This window comes from Anguilla rostrata, chromosome 10 (genome assembly GCF_018555375.3).
Source record: "Anguilla rostrata isolate EN2019 chromosome 10, ASM1855537v3, whole genome shotgun sequence".
Taxonomy (NCBI): Eukaryota; Metazoa; Chordata; class Actinopteri; order Anguilliformes; family Anguillidae; genus Anguilla; species Anguilla rostrata.
In genome coordinates this window covers 14,252,146-14,271,028 of record NC_057942.1, presented here as the reverse complement: position 1 = coordinate 14,271,028, position 18,883 = coordinate 14,252,146, and the positions used below count along the sequence as shown (strand labels likewise).

At 52.9% G+C, this 18,883-nt stretch overlaps 1 protein-coding gene across 6 annotated transcripts in view; it reads right to left on the bottom strand.

The window, feature by feature from the left end:
- The window catches only part of LOC135265082 (DENN domain-containing protein 1A-like), a 140,423-nt gene that overhangs the window by 65,353 nt on the left and 56,187 nt on the right, over positions 1-18,883 (bottom strand). For all 6 annotated transcript variants that reach the window (XR_010332844.1, XM_064354324.1, XM_064354327.1 and 3 more), the window contains exons 5-6: positions 17,142-17,261; positions 1,366-1,435 (exon numbers count right to left, since the gene is read on the bottom strand). Coding sequence is in view for 5 of the 6 variants with exons in the window: in XM_064354324.1 (XP_064210394.1) it covers positions 1,366-1,435; positions 17,142-17,261 (190 nt within the window). In the remaining variant the exon portion in view is untranslated. The remainder of the gene's footprint in view (positions 1-1,365; positions 1,436-17,141; positions 17,262-18,883) is intronic.

Genomic DNA, 18,883 nt, shown 5'->3' with positions numbered 1-18,883 from the left:
CACATACGGAGCCGTTCAAAAAAAATGACACGCTGCCTACTTTTCCCAAAAAAAAAAAAAGCAAAAGGAAGATGTCGGACGTGACTCTTGGCAGCGAGCGTCTTCCAGGTTAAGGGGAGGGCGACGTCTGTCAGGAGCTGACAGGGCTGACAGCGCCTTGGTGGCACACCACAGTTAAATATTAAAATGGTGGGGGGGCGCGGGGCGGGAGGGAGCGCGCCGGACAGCCGGGCGCGCGAGCCTGACGGGGGCAGGGGGAAACTCGTCCAGGTCAGACAGCCCCCGGGCCGACCGTAATGACCGGGGCTCCACCGCACCAGGGCTGTGCGCCGTGCGGGGCAGGCCGCCGCCGCAGTCACGTGACCTGCCATGTCACAGTGCTCGAGCGCTCCGGCTGAGGAGAAGCCAGTCAGAGCAAAACGAATGAAGCTCAATGCGCTTCTGATTGCTAAAGAGCTATATTGAGGTACTCAGAGAGCGGGGTCACACACATAATGCACTGTGCAGGCCATCGACATACTGTACCGTACAGTGTGGAAAGCTCGCCAGCTTAGACCTGCTCCAACAAAACATTCCCATTAATATCCATAGCTATTAAATACACACTGTAAAGGGTTGTGCAGTTTCTAACCAATTCACAACCCCAATTTCCTTTTTCTATTCAAATGTGGAGTAGCCGAGTGTGTTTTCTGCCCCAGAGCGGACGCTGGAAACTTCTGCTCGTTTTCGCTCTCTGGTCCGCTAGCTGAGCCTCAGAGGACTGAACCTCATGAGCAGACGGGGGCAAGCAGAGCTCACAGCGGTTTTCAATAACCACTAAACGCGGTCCACGCCGCTGCTCACGCCACACAGCACTAACTCCTGCCGGTCAACTTCCTAACGGTCCGAGGACAGCGGGGACGCAGCGGCAGCGGTAACGCAGCAGATTCGGCTTCGCCAGCGCATGTCAGAGCTGACCTGGTAAACGCTGCTAATGGGACGCGATCCGAGGGTAATTTGGATAAACAGCGGCTCGCGCTTCTTTGCGGGGCCGCTTCCAGATAATTGACCGTCTTAAACTGGAACGCACCCGGCGCTGAGCCCGGAGGCCCGCCTTCGGCCCAAAACATCAACACACGACCGAATTCTTCCCCCCCAATGCGCGGGATCCATAATTTCCGCGCGCGGTCTGAATAATGCATCTTAATGAGTCCCTGTCAGCAAAAAAAAAACCAAACGAGCGCGGTGACTCAGACCTTCCCGCTGGTTTCGCGTGGGCCAAACCGGACGGGGAGAATCAGCCCGTCGAGGGGAGAGTTTGTTTGGTCCGGAGCTGCGGGACCAAGCACCGCGCGGTTCCATATCTGGATGTCGAGCCGTACTGACCTGGCCTTTGGTGGTGTAGTCGGCGAGGACGTTGAGGAGCTTGTAGAACACTTCAAACCAGGGGAGATAGCTGGGGGAAGAGAAACAGCAGAAGTCAAGCCAACGCATCCCATACCGCCAGAGAGAACACAGTTAATCTCTGCTCTAGTAACAGTGGGGAAAAGACAACCAGAGGTGACCCTCTAACCATATACAAGCAGAAGTTTAGAGCAGACTGGAAAAGACCACTGTACACATAGCACACCCCCCCTTCGCTCTTAAACGCCACAGATAATAACCAGTGAATTAAATCACATCAGAGGAAATGATCTACAAAGAAGCATTGCAGTGTTCCACCACTCAGTCTCTCCCAAAAAATGATAAAACAGATTCTCCCTTTGCAATCAGTGACATTCTTCAAATTCAAGTGCGTAAACGACTCCATCATGATTCAGACTGAACTATGAATTAAAATCCATTATTACAGCTCAGGGCCATGGGGAAAATAGAAAGCTCTAAAGGAAAAGGCCAGACGCCAGACAAAATAAGGGCATTTCAGAAAACAAAACACAAAGCAAAACATGATGGAGGCACATAAGGAGTCTGGAGTGGTGGAAGAGATGCAGCGATGCTGAACGAGAGATTCAACGGTCGCCACCGACGAGTTCTCTGGGCCAATAGGGATTCAAAATAATGCCACTCAGAAACACAAAGGGGTAGGGGCAGGGGATGGGTGGGCCAGGGCTAGATGGGCAGGGGTAGGGGTAGAGGTGTGTAGAGGTAGGGGCAGGGGCAGGGGAGGGTGTAGGGGTAGGGGCAGGGGAAGGGGTAGGGGAAGGGGCAGGGGTAGGGGCAGGGGAAGGGGAAGGGGTAGAGGCAGGGGAAGGGGTAGGGGTAGGTGTAGAGGTCGGGGCAGGGGCAGGGCAGAGAGAGGGAGAGGGAGAGAGGGCAGCCTGACCACGGTCGAAACGCTGCGTCTGCCCAGCCCGCTGCTGCCGCCTCAGAATTCAGACTAATTAAAACATCTCACAGAGAGACACTGCCTGGCACCCGGTGCTTACACACAGAGCAAGATGGAAAAGAGAGAGAGAGAGAGAAACAGAGAGAGAGAGTGTGTGTGTGTGTGTGTGTGAGAGAGAGAGAGAGAGTGTGTGTGTGTGTGAGAGAGAGAGAGAGAGAGTGTGTGTGTGAGAGAGAGAGAGAGAGAGAGTGTGTGTGAGAGAGAGAGAGAGAGAGAGTGTGTGTGAGAGAGAGAGAGAGTGTGTGTGTGAGAGAGAGAGAGAGAGAGAGAGGAAAAAAACAAGGAGCTGTTCTTCATGTGGAAATATCACAGTCCTCTCATTACGGAGACAGCTTTAATTTGGAGCGTCTCGTCGGGCTCTTTGAGAGAGGCGGCTATATTTACATTTAAAGAGATTGGAAGTGGCTGACGGTGGCTACCTTCCTCCTTTAATTGCAGCCCTCGCTCGGCCATGAACACCGCGGCTCAATCGTGGCATGCTCATTACCAGACACAAGATAACACAAAGCTCCCCCCCCCCCCACACCAACCCCACATACCCCCCCCCCCCCCACCCGCCCCGTCTCCCCGCCGCGGAGAGGCGGAGCCGCGGCTATCCGGCTTAGGAGAACCCGCGGCGGCGGGAGGATGCAAACAATCCAGGAGGATTACACGCTAATCCCACTCTCTCACCTCCATCCGGCTAATATTTACCGCAAGAGTCAGTGAAACAAAAAAAAGAAGAAAAGAAGAAGGGAGCTCGCGGTCGGGATGCAGGCGAGGCCCGGTAAATAATCCAGACAATAGAATTACGCGTTCCCTCTTTCAAGACTCCCGAGTTCCCATGGCAAGGGGTTTTGAGTTAAGATGGCTACACAGACACGCCATTAGGCACGCGGGGATTAGGGTCTGATGTGCACGTTCACCTCAGGGACGCGTTCCTCGGATCTCAGAAAGGCAGCCCTGCGCGGCGTCGAATCAAACAGGCGGCAAACCTTTGAGCGAACTACTCCGAGCGGACGCCCGTCTCCGACGCCGCTCTCCAGCAAGCGCGCGCCGCGTCTGCAATCGGATCTGACGCGAGCGATAAAGGACGACTTTCGCACCCGAGGCTAAAAAACCTGCGTGATTTCCGGGAATGAGCGGAGACATAAACCGAAGGTAAAGGAGAGAGCTGCCGTGGTAAAGCTCCTTGCCGTTTTGCTTCTGTTGAAGGGTGGATTTGGGGGGCCTAGCGCTGAGCGCCTCTCTCTGGAGACGGCTGAAGCCCCTCTCCCGCGGCGGCGCTCTACGGCCGGGGCCACGCCGCCGCCCTGTGCGGTGAAACCGGAGCCGGCCTGTAGCTCTCTTCAAAGAGCGCCCCCCCACCCCCGCCCCCCCACGTCCCAATAGGGCCGTTTGCCCTTGTGATCCTGTCACGGCACTGACAGCGCTTCCGCTAGACAGAGTGGGGGGGGTGTGGGGGGTGGGAGGGGGGCGCGCCGACAGCCACACCCCACCTGCACGATGTCTTTCAGCGGCCGGGGGCTCAAAAGGACACACAACTTACCAGGGACACACACGGAGGTAACACAGGAAATACAGTGTACAATACACACAGGAAAGACCCTCTAGAACACATCGCACTGAAATGCACTGTAGAATTCAGTGAGTGCTGAAAATGCGAGTTATGTAGAACACACAGGAAATTTCCTGTAGAACACAAAAGATGCGCAATGGAGCAAACAGGAACTTCATTGTAGAATAGACAAGACAGAGGACACAGGAAATGCAAAGCAGTGTCATTTATGATTGGTCATATTTTCAATTGTTCCCTGCAACATAAAAAAAATGTTTTTGTTGTTTTTTTTCTCCATATTATATGGATATGAGGTTTCAAATCTATATGTTAAGTTAGACATTAATACAATCTCAAGATGTCTCCTATCTGGTTCATAAACCATGGCATGCATACTTCTTAAATTAGTCAGACTTATGAGTTTACTAGTTTAATACAGGTGTAGATTGTGTTGTGAACACACAATGATCAGAGACAAAATGCATAAGACAAATACAAGCTAGATATCACAGAAATGATCCACAGAGCCCGCAAGCAGTACAAACTGAATGCATGGATTTCACACAGAATGCAACAAAGGCAGACACAACCACAGACACAAACGGCATAGAGACATGAAACAGGCACAGCGAACTCAAGAACTCAACACGGAGCAGACAGACATCACAGACACACAAACACACACACAGGCGTACACACACGCGCACACACACACACACACACATACGCACACACACAGAACTCCAAGGGGGGCTGGAAACACACTTTGCTGAGTCAGAGGAGACAGGTTCCAGGAGGAGGTTTGTTTACGCAGACCTAAACCCACGGTGGAGAAACTTGAGAAACACCTGTTCCTCAACACCACTTTTTCTGCCTGTGAGAGACGATCGGGGGCGAAAGGGTCTATATTGGCATCATTAAAGGCTCACGGCAGCCTGTGCATTCTATAAGGCTTTTCGGTACTCTGAACGATCTCATTTAAAGCCTAGCCCCCCCTCGCCAACATCAGAAGCGTTGCTAGACTGGAGGAAGGTATTGAAAGGTTGACTCCAACCCATTCACTCAGCTGAGACAGCACAGGAGCTGCACTACTGTTACTGGGCCCAAGGGGATTCTGGGATATTTATGATATCACCCATATCCTGTGGTCTGACCAAGCTACTTTCCATTGAGTGGGACTACCTCATATTCAGTAGCAAATATTGATCATCCACTGGCATCCCACAAGAAATTAAATACATTTTAAAACATCCTTATTGTGAATTATAAATTCTATATAAGAGCACAAAATTACACAGCCCTAGGTGAAATCACACCCAGAACATGCACCCAAAATTACCTAATATAAACAGACGTGTTACAAAAATGTCCAGACTGAGAATTTCTTGCTCTTGTAACACATTGTTTTGGTCAAGTTCACCACGGAATCCAAGATAATCTGTCCAGAAGCATTCTAGGCTGTCTACTGTCAGCCACTTGATGACAGAAAAGACTGAACGTAGAGCTAGGGTAGTTTTATCTGCAGTCCCCAATGGATTAAAAAAGCATGCATCCAAGTTAAAGGCTTCACCCCACCCAAACCCAGAAAAGTTTTTTAAAACAGCCTTTTTTCTCCCCCTTTCGGACCTGGTCAAGTTACCTTGACCCACTGAAAAACTCTAATAGAGTCGTAACCAAATGTGCTTTCAGAAAAGACAGCTGATATAAAAGTCAGTTGGCAAAGTAATGCGGGCACTTCTGGGGGTTAACTTGCCCTTGAAAACAGCTACATTGAACATGCTCTGGGAATGTGATAAATAAAGTATTAAATCCTCCCCTCTAACTCATAAAGAAAGCCGGTGATATACCTTGTTTCTGTGCGCCAGGCTTGCAGATTAAATGGCCGCACTAAATGTGGAAACAGTTACTTGTTTTACGCAAGCGTGCAGCTTTGAAATTTACGAGGAACCACCCTGTGTGACTCCTACCTTCATACATATAAGTAAACAATAGCACCAAGATCATCTTTGCTTTAGCAAAAACGTTAACAAAGCAAAACATGCAATATGATTATTTTTAGTCTGCTTAGATGATTAGCACAGAATTGCAGAAGAGCTGAGAGTGAGGAAAAGAATCGTGTTCCGTCAAACAGCAACTCGGCGCAGCAGCGCAAATAAAAACAGGAATGTCGTGGTGTTCGCCCCGCGCTTCCGTCCGAAAGAGGCGTGTCCTCGGACGCAGGGGGATGCCATTGGTCAGGCTCACAAGCAGCAGGCTCCATCACGCAATTCTGGCGGTTTCTGCAGCAGCTCCTATATATAACAATGCAGCAGTTTTTGGAAACAAATCCTACAGCCAGACGCCTCATATCGCAAAAAAATATATAATTATTATTAAATGTGTATACGCAACCTCTGGAGCTCCTTCCCCCCCTTGTCCAGATATCAGCTTTTGGTCAATTTGGAAAAACACATCTGTTTTGCAATATTTAATGGGGAAAATATAAAAGGACCATTGCAGAGACCAGAGGTAAAGTGCTATTGAAAACTAATGGACTTATTTGAACTGAAACATCTGTTTATCATTTGTCCAGACACTTAAGAGTTTTTTTTTTTTTCATTTGGTGAACAGCGGCACGTGTGTATCTTTATCTTTAAAAAAAAAACTGTTTTAAATGTAAATAACAAAAGGAAGAAAAAAAAGTGCGTTCTTCAAAGATGACCTTGGTGCTTTGTCATCCTGTTGGGCCAAAATTGCCAAGAGCCTTCTAAACATTTCCAGATATCTTAAAAAAAAAAAAAAAAGATGGCAAAAAATATGGGCTTTCTGTATAACAGACCAAACTCGAAATCTTCCAATGAAAAAATGAGCCTGTTATTTATTTACCGACATTGTTATGTGCAGCGGTCTTTAACCCTTAGGGTGATTGCTCCTAAGCCGCAATGGAAGATGGCTTCCCTTCCACAAGCTGAGGGGCAGAAGTGGGGCAGGACAGGGGCAGGAGTGGGTCCTGAAGGCCCAAGAGGGGCAGGAAGGACAGGGGCAGGGGCACGGGAGGGGAGGGGAGGGGCCTGCCAGACGGACAGCTCCGCGTGTCCACACAGCCGAGTCCGCTCACCCCGACACCTGGGACGCATAGCGCCTCCCCCCCCCCCACCCCCCCGGAGTCAGGCTATCGTCCAGATCCCCGTTTCAAAGCCGGCGACGGGGGCCGGGCTCTAAAACTTTATAAGCAGACGCTCAGTAGCACATGTCCTCCCGGCGGCGCGGCCGGTAGCGCGAACGTGGATTTATGGCTTATGACACGCACGTATTTAATTTGTAACCCCACACTTCCCCTTCCTCCCGGAGCTCCTCAGAACTCGGGAGCGACTCTTGTTTTCGGGGGTCAGAGGTTAAACAAAGTAAGGGAAGCGCTCGCCGGCTAAGTGGCCGAACGCAGAGAGCGCGCCGGCTGCGCCCGGCCCGGCCCGGCATGCCGACGGGCGGGGTGGGGGGGGCGGGCGGATGGCGGTCCCAGAAGACACGGCGGGTTCAAAGGTTTAGCTCCTGCTCTCGATGGGGGGGGGGGGGGGGGGTTGGCCGGTTACAGACGGCCGTAAAAACAAAAAAAAGAGGACGGGGGGGGGGGGGGGGGGGAGGGGGGTGCATAGCATCCACTGAATTTCATTTGGTTACATTTGGACTTTGGAACCTGGATCCCCTTACGCCCTCTCTCTCTCTCTCTCTCTAAGATGTCTCCCCCGGCCGCTGGGAGTGACAACTTTACGGCTACATGGGCAGTAAACCCCGGGGGCCGCTTCTCCAGCGCCGTGACACGGCCCAGCGGCTCCTCCGCTCCGACCCGACCTGTATAAACATATAAGTTTATTTAGTGTGAAAGTCCCACACCGCTTGGTGTTGGTCGCAGTGGGGAAAGTGGCCCCAGTAAAGCTCCAACCCGAGGCACGGCGGGGCCACAGACGGAGTTTTACAAGCTGGCGGCAACGCCCCGTTCCTGGGTTCTGGGAGCGCAGCGTAGGTCTCTCGTCCGGAGCGCAGGGTGGGAGCGAGCGGACGCGGGTGAGGACACGCCCAACCCCAGGTACAGACACCGCGCTGCACCACCCCTCTGTCACCCACATAGTTTCTACACAGGGTAGAAACAAACTCAGCAAACTCAGGCAGACATTACATCACCGACCATCCCTTACGCTGGGGCTGCCTCGACTAACCGCTTCCAAGAAGTGTGCACTGCAGAGACCGGTTCAGCTGGCAAGGGCGTTTTTCCAAATACAAAGAGCCGCCTTGTTTATATTTGAGCTTCGACAGGAAAGAAAAATCCGGAAAACGTATCCTCGCCGTGAAGGAATACTTGCAGGGCGGGCTGCGAGTAAAGTGACCGATGTGCGACCGCGACCGCAACCGCGGGGGAAGCGGGCGGTGAATCAGTGCGCGTTTCCTTAGCGTAGCCGCTCCTCGGTTTCAATAAAGCTCTGCGGCCGCGGCAGATGTGACCACGACGCAGGCCACGGTCCAGGCAGCTGCGCCCCACTCCCCTTCCGTCCAAAAACACCCAGCCGCTCGTCAGCAAGAGCCAAGTCCGAGCGACATCGCAGGAAACCCGGGGCTGACGACAGCAGCTAGCTCTCCTATGCTAATACAGTCCTACTATATAATAGTCCAGGCTATAGCCACCAGTCTGTGTCCATTAAGATGCAAGCAGCCGGCCTGTCCTGATCACCACACTGTGTTCAAATGTCACAGGTCTGTCAGGAGTCACAGGGCAGCTGAGAAGGTCCGGGCCTGGAATGTTCCATGACAACTAATGCGTTTTTTAAAAATGTTTATCTGTTGTCATTGGTATTTATGTATTGTTGTTTATTGTATACTATGCTGCAGAACAAATTTCCCCAAGGGGGTAAGAAAGACTAACTAAGGTAACTAACTCCTAAGCCGGTGGTTCTGTTACCCAAACCCAGGCCATAAGTACTCTTAGCCTTATACTTTTCCCTTTACATCACACACAACTCTTAGTCACCCAGCTAAGTAAAGGACATAGGCTCTTATAGGCTGCCTTAAATAGTTACGAACGTCCCTGTTAATTTATTCATTTGAAAGCAATTCAGGTTTAGTACCAGACATCAGTGCACCATCCGGGAACTGATGCTGCAGCCTTAAAATGCTCTGTATAAAACCACATCTTTTCACCCTGCAACACAGTCTGGCACTAACTCCATCTGAGCCAGGGCCATTTGCCAGGGCCGGTCAATCAAAACAATTACCAAAGATCCACACACTGGCCCATATTCTTGCACACCTATCACAGAGTGAACTTTTGAGGAGAAAAAAAAATCTATTTTATATTTTATATGTTTTCTTTTCTTTCTTTTTTTTTTTTTTTTGTTGCCCCACAGAACTCCCATAACTCAACTTACAGATCGCCTCCAATACTGAGAACGCAGCTGGAGTTGCACAGGGACGCTTCCTCCAGGTGCTAACAGCCTGAATGCTCGCCTTTCATTGGCCTGCAGTTATCCTCCACCCCATTTTACAACCCGCATTCAAGCTTTTGTGCTGAAGAAAGCCGGGTGAAGCAGGGGATATTTGTAAAGTGAGCGTGTCATTTGTGGTCACTCTTTGCTGTGAACACAAAAGCGCACAAAAGCGCTGTAAAAAGAAAAAAAACACACCTCTTCCTCGTGGCTCTGTTGACATGGATCAATACACAACAACTGTATAGCCAAGGTTGACAGAAAATGTCTGATCCAGTGATGACTCCAACTGGCATATTGGTTTTACATTAAAATGAAGCAGTAGTAAGGCCCCATAAGGACACCTATCGCACTGTTGCTGCTTATTGGGGTGAGGCTGCATCAAGGTGAGGCAGCCGAAGTGTGCGTGCCTCTGTCATGACTCTGAACTCTAAGACAGTATTTTCTTCTGCACAATGACTCAGAAATACATACACAGATGCATACAATACATACAATTCTGTCACTAGGTTTCCAGTGGAGAAAGAGACACCGAGTGAGCCACGGTGATAATATCACTCCTTGTGTTTGGAAACCAGCAAGGGCTTCTGAGCGGGAAGCACACCTCATTACGTGCGAACTGACGATCCCTTGCTGCGGTTGGAAGGTAGGAATGAACGAGAAGCAACAAGCAGCACATAAATGCGTCAACAAGACTCCTAATTGCTAGGAAATGAAGGACTCTTCTGCAGGCTGGGGCGCTAGTGCTTCCAGATGCCCCGCTCCACCCTTTCCGACGCCCCTCCAAAAGCCCTTCGGAGGGGAAGTGATTAAATCGGGCGCGCGGAGTTAGGCCCGGGACGCGGGGGCAGGGCGGCGGAGAGGGACGGACCTCGGCTTCACGTTTCCGCCGGCGTTCGTTCGGTTCGCTTCCGAGGTCGCGATCCCGGGCGGACGCCGCGTTAGCCGCCGCGCGAACGTAGCGCACCGCGGCGAAAAACGAAAGCCGGCGAACGCGGAACCTCGGGGTTTCCTCATTAAAAACGCGTCCGCGTCCGCGTCGCGCCGGACCAGCGCTGCCGTCTCCGCGGCGCGGACCGCACGCGGCCCACCCGCTCGCCGGCTCCAGCTCCGGGGCTCGAAGGCAGACGAAGCCCTGGCGTTGATTCCAGCGTGGGCCAGGGCTGCTAGCCGCTAGCCGCTATCCGCTAGCCCAATTACGGCTCGGAAGGGCCCTTCCGGCAGGACGAGGCGGCTGAACTCCGGCGGGCGCTTTCAAGACTGACTCATTAAGCGGTAAATGCGCAGGGGCATAAATGTCAGGATCCATGACTTACTCCTGCTACCTGCTCTCAGTCTGGGGGGGGGGGGCAGCGGCCGGAAGGCTCGGCACGGAAGCAGGCCGATTCAAAGGCAGCTTCCCCACAGAAGCAAAAAAGGAAACAAATGATTTACAGAACAGAAGTGGAGGGGTTTGAGGGGGTGCAGTGCAGTGCCACACACCCCCCCCCCCCTTAAAACCGTAGAATATGAATACCTTCGCATTACATATTACCAAAATAAGCAATCTTTTTTTTTTTTTTCCATTCCGAAACTTAAAGTCTTTACGTAAACAGCTCACGCGCAATAATTAAGGGGCCAAATAAAGCTGGAAAAAAAGACTGAATGGGTTTTGGGAATAAATAATGGAAACCCAAGTGGGTTCTTGCAACAGCCGCATGCTATTGTTTGCGGCTTTTCTCTGCGCCTCATCGAACGCTAATAAAAAAACAGGAGGACATGACTGCCGCCCTTTGTTCTCCTGTTCCATTTATCTCCATTGACAAGCTCTCATGTGGTGAGGGGCCTCAGCCTGGGGACGTCCTTCCACTGTCAGTCAAGGATTTCCAACTCAAGTGGTTGCAGGTTTGATTCCCGGGTGGGGCATTGCCATGGCACCCACGGCGAGCAATGACTTCCGTAAATATCCTGTCATGGAAAATGCATAATATGAAAAATATGTTAGCTATGTAACTGTCCCTGGGAAGGGGTGTCGGTAAATAACGCACTTTAGAAGATCCTGACATCCCCTCGCCCTGCTCCGACACCAAAGGAGAGCTTCTTCAGTTCCGTGCCTCACGCCGGATGCGGGCGGGACAGGGTCTCTGCAGCACCCGTAAGTCACGTCCTGTTTTGTGACTGTCTTTATGGGCCATTGTTGCCCCAGATGGAAAGCGTTAGCGGGAAGGACCGCAGGTAAATCAGGGAGCTGCCGCGCGCTGCCAGGAGGCCAGAGCGCTAACTGGGAGCAGATTTGGCTAGCGGTGCTGCCCCCCGACCGGACCCGTCGGAAGACAGAAAGCGCGGGAGAGGCGCTAGCCCAAAGAAGCACCGCTGGGGGAGGGTGTGGGGGGGGGGGGGGCAATCGCGTCAAGAACAGCGTCGTGCCCACCCTGCCCTGCCAGGAAGCCCACAAGGGGAAGGCTGCAGATCCAAAATGGCTCCTTTGTGGAGGGCTGCAGGTACTTCCTCATGGCCGTTGCACAACAGAATTGAATGTCTAAACAGGACAACAGAAAGGGGGGGGGGGGGGGGTAGCTTAATGCCAGCTTCTACAAAAATCTCAAAAATCTCTTTACCAAAATTAGCTTTAGACACCAAATTCATAAATAAACCAATAATCTAACTAGCAGATCTCAACAATGGCTAGATTTCCTGGATTTCAGCAAGTGTGTTTCTCATGGTGAAATACCAGGCTTTCTTTTCACTGTAATAGCAATGGCTAGCATGTGTACACACATATACAAAATAAAAATACACTTGCTTGGAGGACAAACTCATAGTTGACGACATAGTGTAGTTTTAACACAGTGTAGTTTTAACGCCCCAGGTGAGGGACGGTTGAGATGTCGGCGCGGGCGTGGGCGCGGGACGAGGGCGGAGAGCTCCGGCGAGCGGCGGCGGCGACGCTCCTCCGCGCGGCCGTGCGAACAGCGCGGGGAAGCGCTCAGCCGAGGGTGTAATCACAAATCATTCGCTTTAAATGGAAATCAAACAGAGCCGCGCCCGGCGCTTCCTCCCCGCGCCCAACCCCGTACACTTCCACTTAGCCTCCAGCGGGTTGCCATTATTGCAGATTGAGGGGGGAACTAATCTAATCTCCATTGATTCCTCCCCAATCGGAGCATGTACGCGTGAGCGGGCAATGCCCCGCGCTGGAGAGGCCAGCGCTCTAATGACTCAGTGGCCATCGTGGAGGAGGAGGAGGAGGGGGGGAGGTGAGGTGGGCGTGGGATGGGGGGGTGGGGTTGAGGGGGGGGGTGGGGGGGACACAAAGCCTCCAGAGGCCCCTGCCCCTGCTCTAATCCCCACAGCTGCAGGAAAGAGAGGAACCCAGGACAGCCCCACCCCCACGGGTTCTCCAAAGACACCTGCCGAGATTGTCTGAGGACAACGGCCTAAGACAATTCACCTTTACCCCCCTCCTCTTCCCTCCTCCCTCCTCCCTCTCTCTCTCTTTCTCTCTCTCTTTCTCCCTCATTCTGTCTTGGCAGGGCAAGAGCATTACGGCACGTCAGCCTAAGTAGTGAAGTCGGCCGTGATAACGCTCAGCTCCAATAAGCGTGATGGCGACCGCTGGAAGGAACCGGCGTGCGATAGCAACCGAAACGCTCCCGACGCATTCCGGTCCCGGACGGGTTCTGAGAGACCGGCGCCGTTAGACGCCGTGACCGCGGCAGTAAAACCTGCGAGCGCTGGCAGGCGTGCAGGAAGCGGAGACCCCCGTCTGCGGAAGGGGCGCGGGCGCGGTGCGGCGCTGCAGCGGGGGGGCGACTGTAAAATCAGCCCTGGCTCCGTTAGTGTCAAGAGCACTTGGAAAGAACACTAAATTTTTCGGCGTTACGATCCGGCCCGCCGCCCCCTCTTTCTCCTAGAGGAGGAGGGGGACCCCAGGGTTGCTGGGGGGGGGGGGGGCCTCGCTCATACTCTCCAAAGGGTTCCCCGGGGAGTCCGGAGGGCCGGGCCGGGCCAGAGGCGTGGGTGGGTGGGTTATGCGTTTTTCGGCCGCTGCCCCGCGGACGGCGGCCCGCCCCGGACCGAAGCGGGGCCCGGCTTGTCCCCCGCGCTCCGCTGCCCTGCCAGTTGGCAAGCCTAAGCCAGGAAACTGTCAGTGCGGATTGAGCTGAGCCGAAGAAGCCCTGCTAAAGGAGTCTTGCTGGTTGAGGGCCCACCTCTCTTTCCAAAGCATGGGAAAAAGGCCTCCGCATTCCACACATTTGAGCTGGCAACTTCCACCGCCCGAAGTTTGTAGGGAGCCATGAATGAGATTAACAAAGGCGCTCTGTGGACCCTTTTTGGCTGCCTTCCATGTCAACAGCTCTCGGGGTCAAAGGGCACGCTAACTACATTCATTCCCAGCAGACCCCTTGCTCCAAACACAAGCCCAGAGTAGTACAAATTCAGAACTTCGCTTTAATCCCTTGAGATATTTCTGATCTCTCCACATGTTTCTTCTCAATTAAAGTGGAATCTCACCTTGGAAATGGAGAGGGGGAGAGAGCATGATAGATGGCGGAATGGGAGTGAGAGACAGAGCGAGAGAGAGAGAGAGAGAAAGAAAGAGAGAGAGAGAGGAAAAGAAAAGAAAGGAAAAGGAAAGAGTAATACTTCACCTTGCACATGTCAGGCTGTCCCATGTCAGACTCCCACAAGCAAAATCAGGCACATGATTGGACACCTAAAGACAAAAGCTCTGACCCCCAGCTCTTGGGAGAATAAATCACTGATCACTTAATGGCGCTGTCAAATGCATATCACACCTGGTCAAAACCCTCCCGACCCAATTAGCGGGCTTTAAGAGAGAACCCCGGCTTTGCCGGATTACACCGGGACAGCGAGTCTCCCTCGCACACTGTTTGGCACGGCCTTTCACCGAAAGAATATCAGGATTTCATTTCCTTCGTTCCGGCAACAGGCAAACACGTTATCGTCAGGTACCGGGTAAAGACTTTACCACCGAGACCGGTTCTGATTTTGAACCGACAGGGTCCTCTCTCCCTGTGCTTCCAGGACCCCAGCACAACCGGCAGTCACCTCCACTTGTTTATTTACCGCGCGTTACGCCACAATTACTGTCAAGCACAATAACCACCCTCGGCGAGCCCTGTCCATAATTGCAGGTGAAATTAATTACTTCATAATGCGGGAAACGCCTCTAACTGCAGTCAACCGCAGCCCACTGTTTACATGATGCAGCAGCTAAAAGAGTCGCTTGTGATTTCTCCGCAGATCACACGTCTGAAAATAAGCGAGACGGGATCTCAGCCAGCTGGAAACTTCACTATAGACCAACTGAGAGAAAGAGAGCGAGTGCGTGCACGGGGAAAAGGAAAAGAAAGAGAGAGAGAGAGAGGGAGGGGCGGGGGAAGGGGGGATAGAAACTAGGAAAAAGGATTTCAGATTATTGTTCGGCCGTATTTTTTCCTTGATCTCGCTCATTTTTCTTTGAGCCGGATTCCGGGCCCCGCCCCCGGGGCCCCCCCGGTTTCACCCAAAAGAGCCGAGAGACTCAGCCGAGCGCTCACCGAGCCCGCCGCACGTACCGCCCGCGGGGGGGTGGGGTGGGGGGGGCAGGTTCAGGAGAGGAGGAGGGGAAGAAGAGGAAAGGCCGCTCGATGACAGGGGGAACGCAGACGGACGCGAGTCGCTCAGACAAAACGCGGCGGCGCGGCGCGATCGGGTTTCAAAGCGCGGAGGCGGAGGCTTTCCAGGGGGCTGTGGATCGCGGCCTCTCCCGGGCCTCGCCCGGAAACCTGCCGCCGCCCAGCTGAAGCCGCTGCACGCCGGGGCCGTCATGCTACGCTACCGCCGAAACCTTCTGCGACACTTATAAACCACAACAATCAATGTAGGGGAGCAACGAATACGGAAGCGCTCGGCTAACCATGCTACGCCAGCGCAGGGGCCAAACAGTGATGCCCGAGGGTCAACGTAGCCGCTTTAGCCCCGCCTGCGACGAAGCTGACAAAAACCGCCGGGCCTTTCGCCCGACGCAACGCCGCCGGGTCACCTGACAGGTATCCGGGAGCCCAGCCGGGCCATAGCCATCTCGCGTCCAACCCCCGGAGCACTTTCCCCCCCTACCGGCTTTGTCCGCGCAGACGACGCGTGAGTCCCGCCCCCAGCCGCCGCGTCGTCACCGGGGGTCGCGAGAGCGGCGAGCGAGCGGGCGGCGATCTGAGGGCGTTTGTTTTAACGCGTGTTCCGTCCCCGACGCCTGAAGCAGCTTGGAAGCAGCGCATTACGATGAATAATTCACCTCCTGACAGCGGGGCCTTCGCCAGAGCGGCTCGCCTTTGATGCGCCGGCTCCGCGGCCCGTCGGCTGCGAGCGCGGCGTGTTTACCGCCCCCCCCACCACCCCCCCCACCCCCCACCTCCCCGCCGCGCGCCCTTTCAGACGCCACGCCGCACACTTCCTTTCTTCTCGCACCAGTAATTAAAGATTGCGGGGACCCCCCCCCCCCCCCGTACGCCGCTCCTCTCTCTTTGTTACGCCAGCCGCTTTCAGACGTGCATGCCGAATGCGCAGGTACGCGCCACGTCCCCCCCACCCCCTACCCCCCACGCACAGCGTCTCGGGTCGGTCCCATCAAAGGAGAGGCTGTTTTTTGTCGGCCTCTTGTTTCTCCGGCAGCGCGGAGGAACGCGCGCTCTTCGACTGATGAGACATTTTGGGAGATTAAACCCCCAAATGATGCGTGAACCCGGGGAGGAGCCTGTGTTCTCCTGTGTTCTCAGGGACAGATACCCAGAAGAGCATCATGGCATCATGGGCAGAGAAAGGAGGGGTTGGGGGGGGTGGAGTGATTGACTCTGGGTCGCTGTGATTGGATAATTGGCCTTTTCTCAACAAAGCTGATGAGCGGTTGGCTAAACAGCACACATTAATTTCAAGTGGGCCATCTTTACATAATGCGCTTTCTGACCCATTTTGGTTGCATCGTCAAAAGGCTCATTCGAACACAAGGAGATATTGCATTACCACATTTATTTTAAAATAATATATAAAGTGTGTTTAAGTATTTGGACAGTGGTCGATGACACAATATTTGTTTTGGCTCTGTAATCCAGCAAATTAGAATTGAACTGATACAATATGAGTGCAGACTGTTTACATCCATATCCAGAGATCCATGAATGAATTAAAATAATGTTCAAACAATGTTTAAAAACAAAGTTGACACATTGTAGGTTGTTTATGGAGCTTTAGCAAAGAGTGGTTTTAGTGAGGCAAATTACAGGTTGTGAAGTATGTGAAACTCACATAGGATGCCGATAGACTTTGGCACAGAAAGCAGTATAATATATGCCAGGGGGGATGTTTTGTGGAAACAGTGGGGAGAGCAGGGTGTGTGAACATGCTGTTTGACCCTGTGACACTCAGCTTGTGACATGAAACTAAACTGAATAAATAAAATCTGACACACTGGAAAAACCAAGATGTCCACATACGATAAGAAGACTCCAAGACACTCAGATACACTCTTGCACTTTCATATGCACACATTCACACACTTTCATGCGAATACATCTCTATGTCTAACTCTCTCACCTTAACACAGGATTTCGCACAAACACACTCAAACTTAAACACACAGGCACACATTTTCATACATGCATACACACAACATGGAAACTCTCGTAAACTGACATTCCAAGAAACACACACACACATGCAGACACGCTCACAGACACGCACAAGCACACGCGCATGCACGCACGCACACGCACGCACACACACACACACAGGTACTCACTGCTCTCACCTTAGGATGCAGAAGCAGCTGCGGGCTCCTGAAGACAGACGACAGAACCCAAACCTCTGTTTGCTCTCGATGTCCGTCAGCACAAAGGTGAAGTTCTGCCCCACCTGACTTAGTGTTAGACTGTGCCGAGAGAGAGAGAGAGAGTAAGTGGGCAAAAATTCACCATCACTGAAGGTCAACAGCTACCATCACTGAGGGCAAACGGTCACCATCACTGAGGGCAAACGGTCACCATCACTGAGGGCAAATAGCCACCATCACTGAGGGCAAACAGTCACCATCACTGAGGGCAAACAGTCACCATCACTGAGGGCAAACGGTCACCATCACTGAGGGCAAACGGTCACCATCACTGAGGGCAAACGGTCACCATCACTGAGGGCAAACGGTCACCATCACTGAGGGAAAACGGCCACCATCACCGATGGCCAGCTTCTATGCTGATTGGCTTTCCTCCTATCTCCACTAGGGCAGGATGATATCAGCATAACAGGTATGCTTGTTCATTTAATTGAAGCAATAACCACAAAGATGAAATCAACGTGTTCGCACCTTGATTAAACAAACAATCCGGAGCAGCAGCGCTCCTTTCATCTCTCTCTCCGTCTTTTTAAATATCCCCCCGTTAATCTATGCAGCGCCTGCCTGCCGCTCCTAACCGCTCCTCAGAACCGACATCATCACGAGTTTGTGAGAGCGGAGTGACAGACAGAGCGTGCCGATCAAACGTTTTTTCCCCGAGCGCGGCTTGGCTGGGATTCCCGAATTCAAAGTCCCGTAAAACGGGTCTCAGGAAGTGATGCGGTGAAATCCGCACGCGTGCGCGTCCGTGTGGGCGTGCCCGCGCGTCTACGTGCGCGACCGAGCTTTGGGCGAATCAGAACGGGGCTAGCGCGCTCTCCGCTGCGGTGCTCTGCGGAGGGTCCGCAGCTACGCGGCCGGGGGTCGCGGTGACGCCCGTGTCCCCCGTTTCAACTTGTCGTGGCTAAACGCGGCGGACGGGGGGGGGGGGGGGGGGGGCTTGGGTTAGCGGACAAGCTCAGCCACCGTTCAGACGTGACAAATGGTGCTGACGAGCGGCCGGCCCTGGGGGGCGGGGGGCGTGGGGGAGGTTTGGGGGGGGTTGGGAGGAATGACAGCGGTGTGATCCGGGCCATCCCGGGAGGGGCATTGCCCTTTGTCTGTCCCTGCACCCCTCCACGGTCCACCGCAGGCAACCTGCTACAGCACGGGGCAAGGGGGGTGGGGGGTGCACGATGGGAACACGCTCTCCGATTGGTTAGGGACAATAATTAAGCCTTCCAAGCGCTACCCGTCATATTTTTGCTTGAAAAAGCAGGACTTCCTAGGTAGTACTTCAATCTCACCTAGAGAGGGCGCTAGCATGCAATATCTGAGCCCCCGGCGCCACAACGTTTGAAGCCCTTAACTTTAATTAAATCAATTTAAATCTGTAGGCATCTATTTGGGGGAAGAAAAAAATTATATTACTTATATAGATTGATGTGAGTATATTATTTTACATCTGGTTGAAGTCGTATGATCGCAACCTAATAAATGAAAAGGCGAGGTTTGGGGAAACTTTGGAACAGAGCCCTTGAATTTTAATGACCAGACAGTCAATCTGTCACCTGCATATCCGGTGACACTATAATTATACCTTCAATGCACCACGATGTCAGATCCAAGGGAGAACTAACGCTCTGGTATCAAGCCTTTGTAGGTGCTTGTAGGAATAGGAG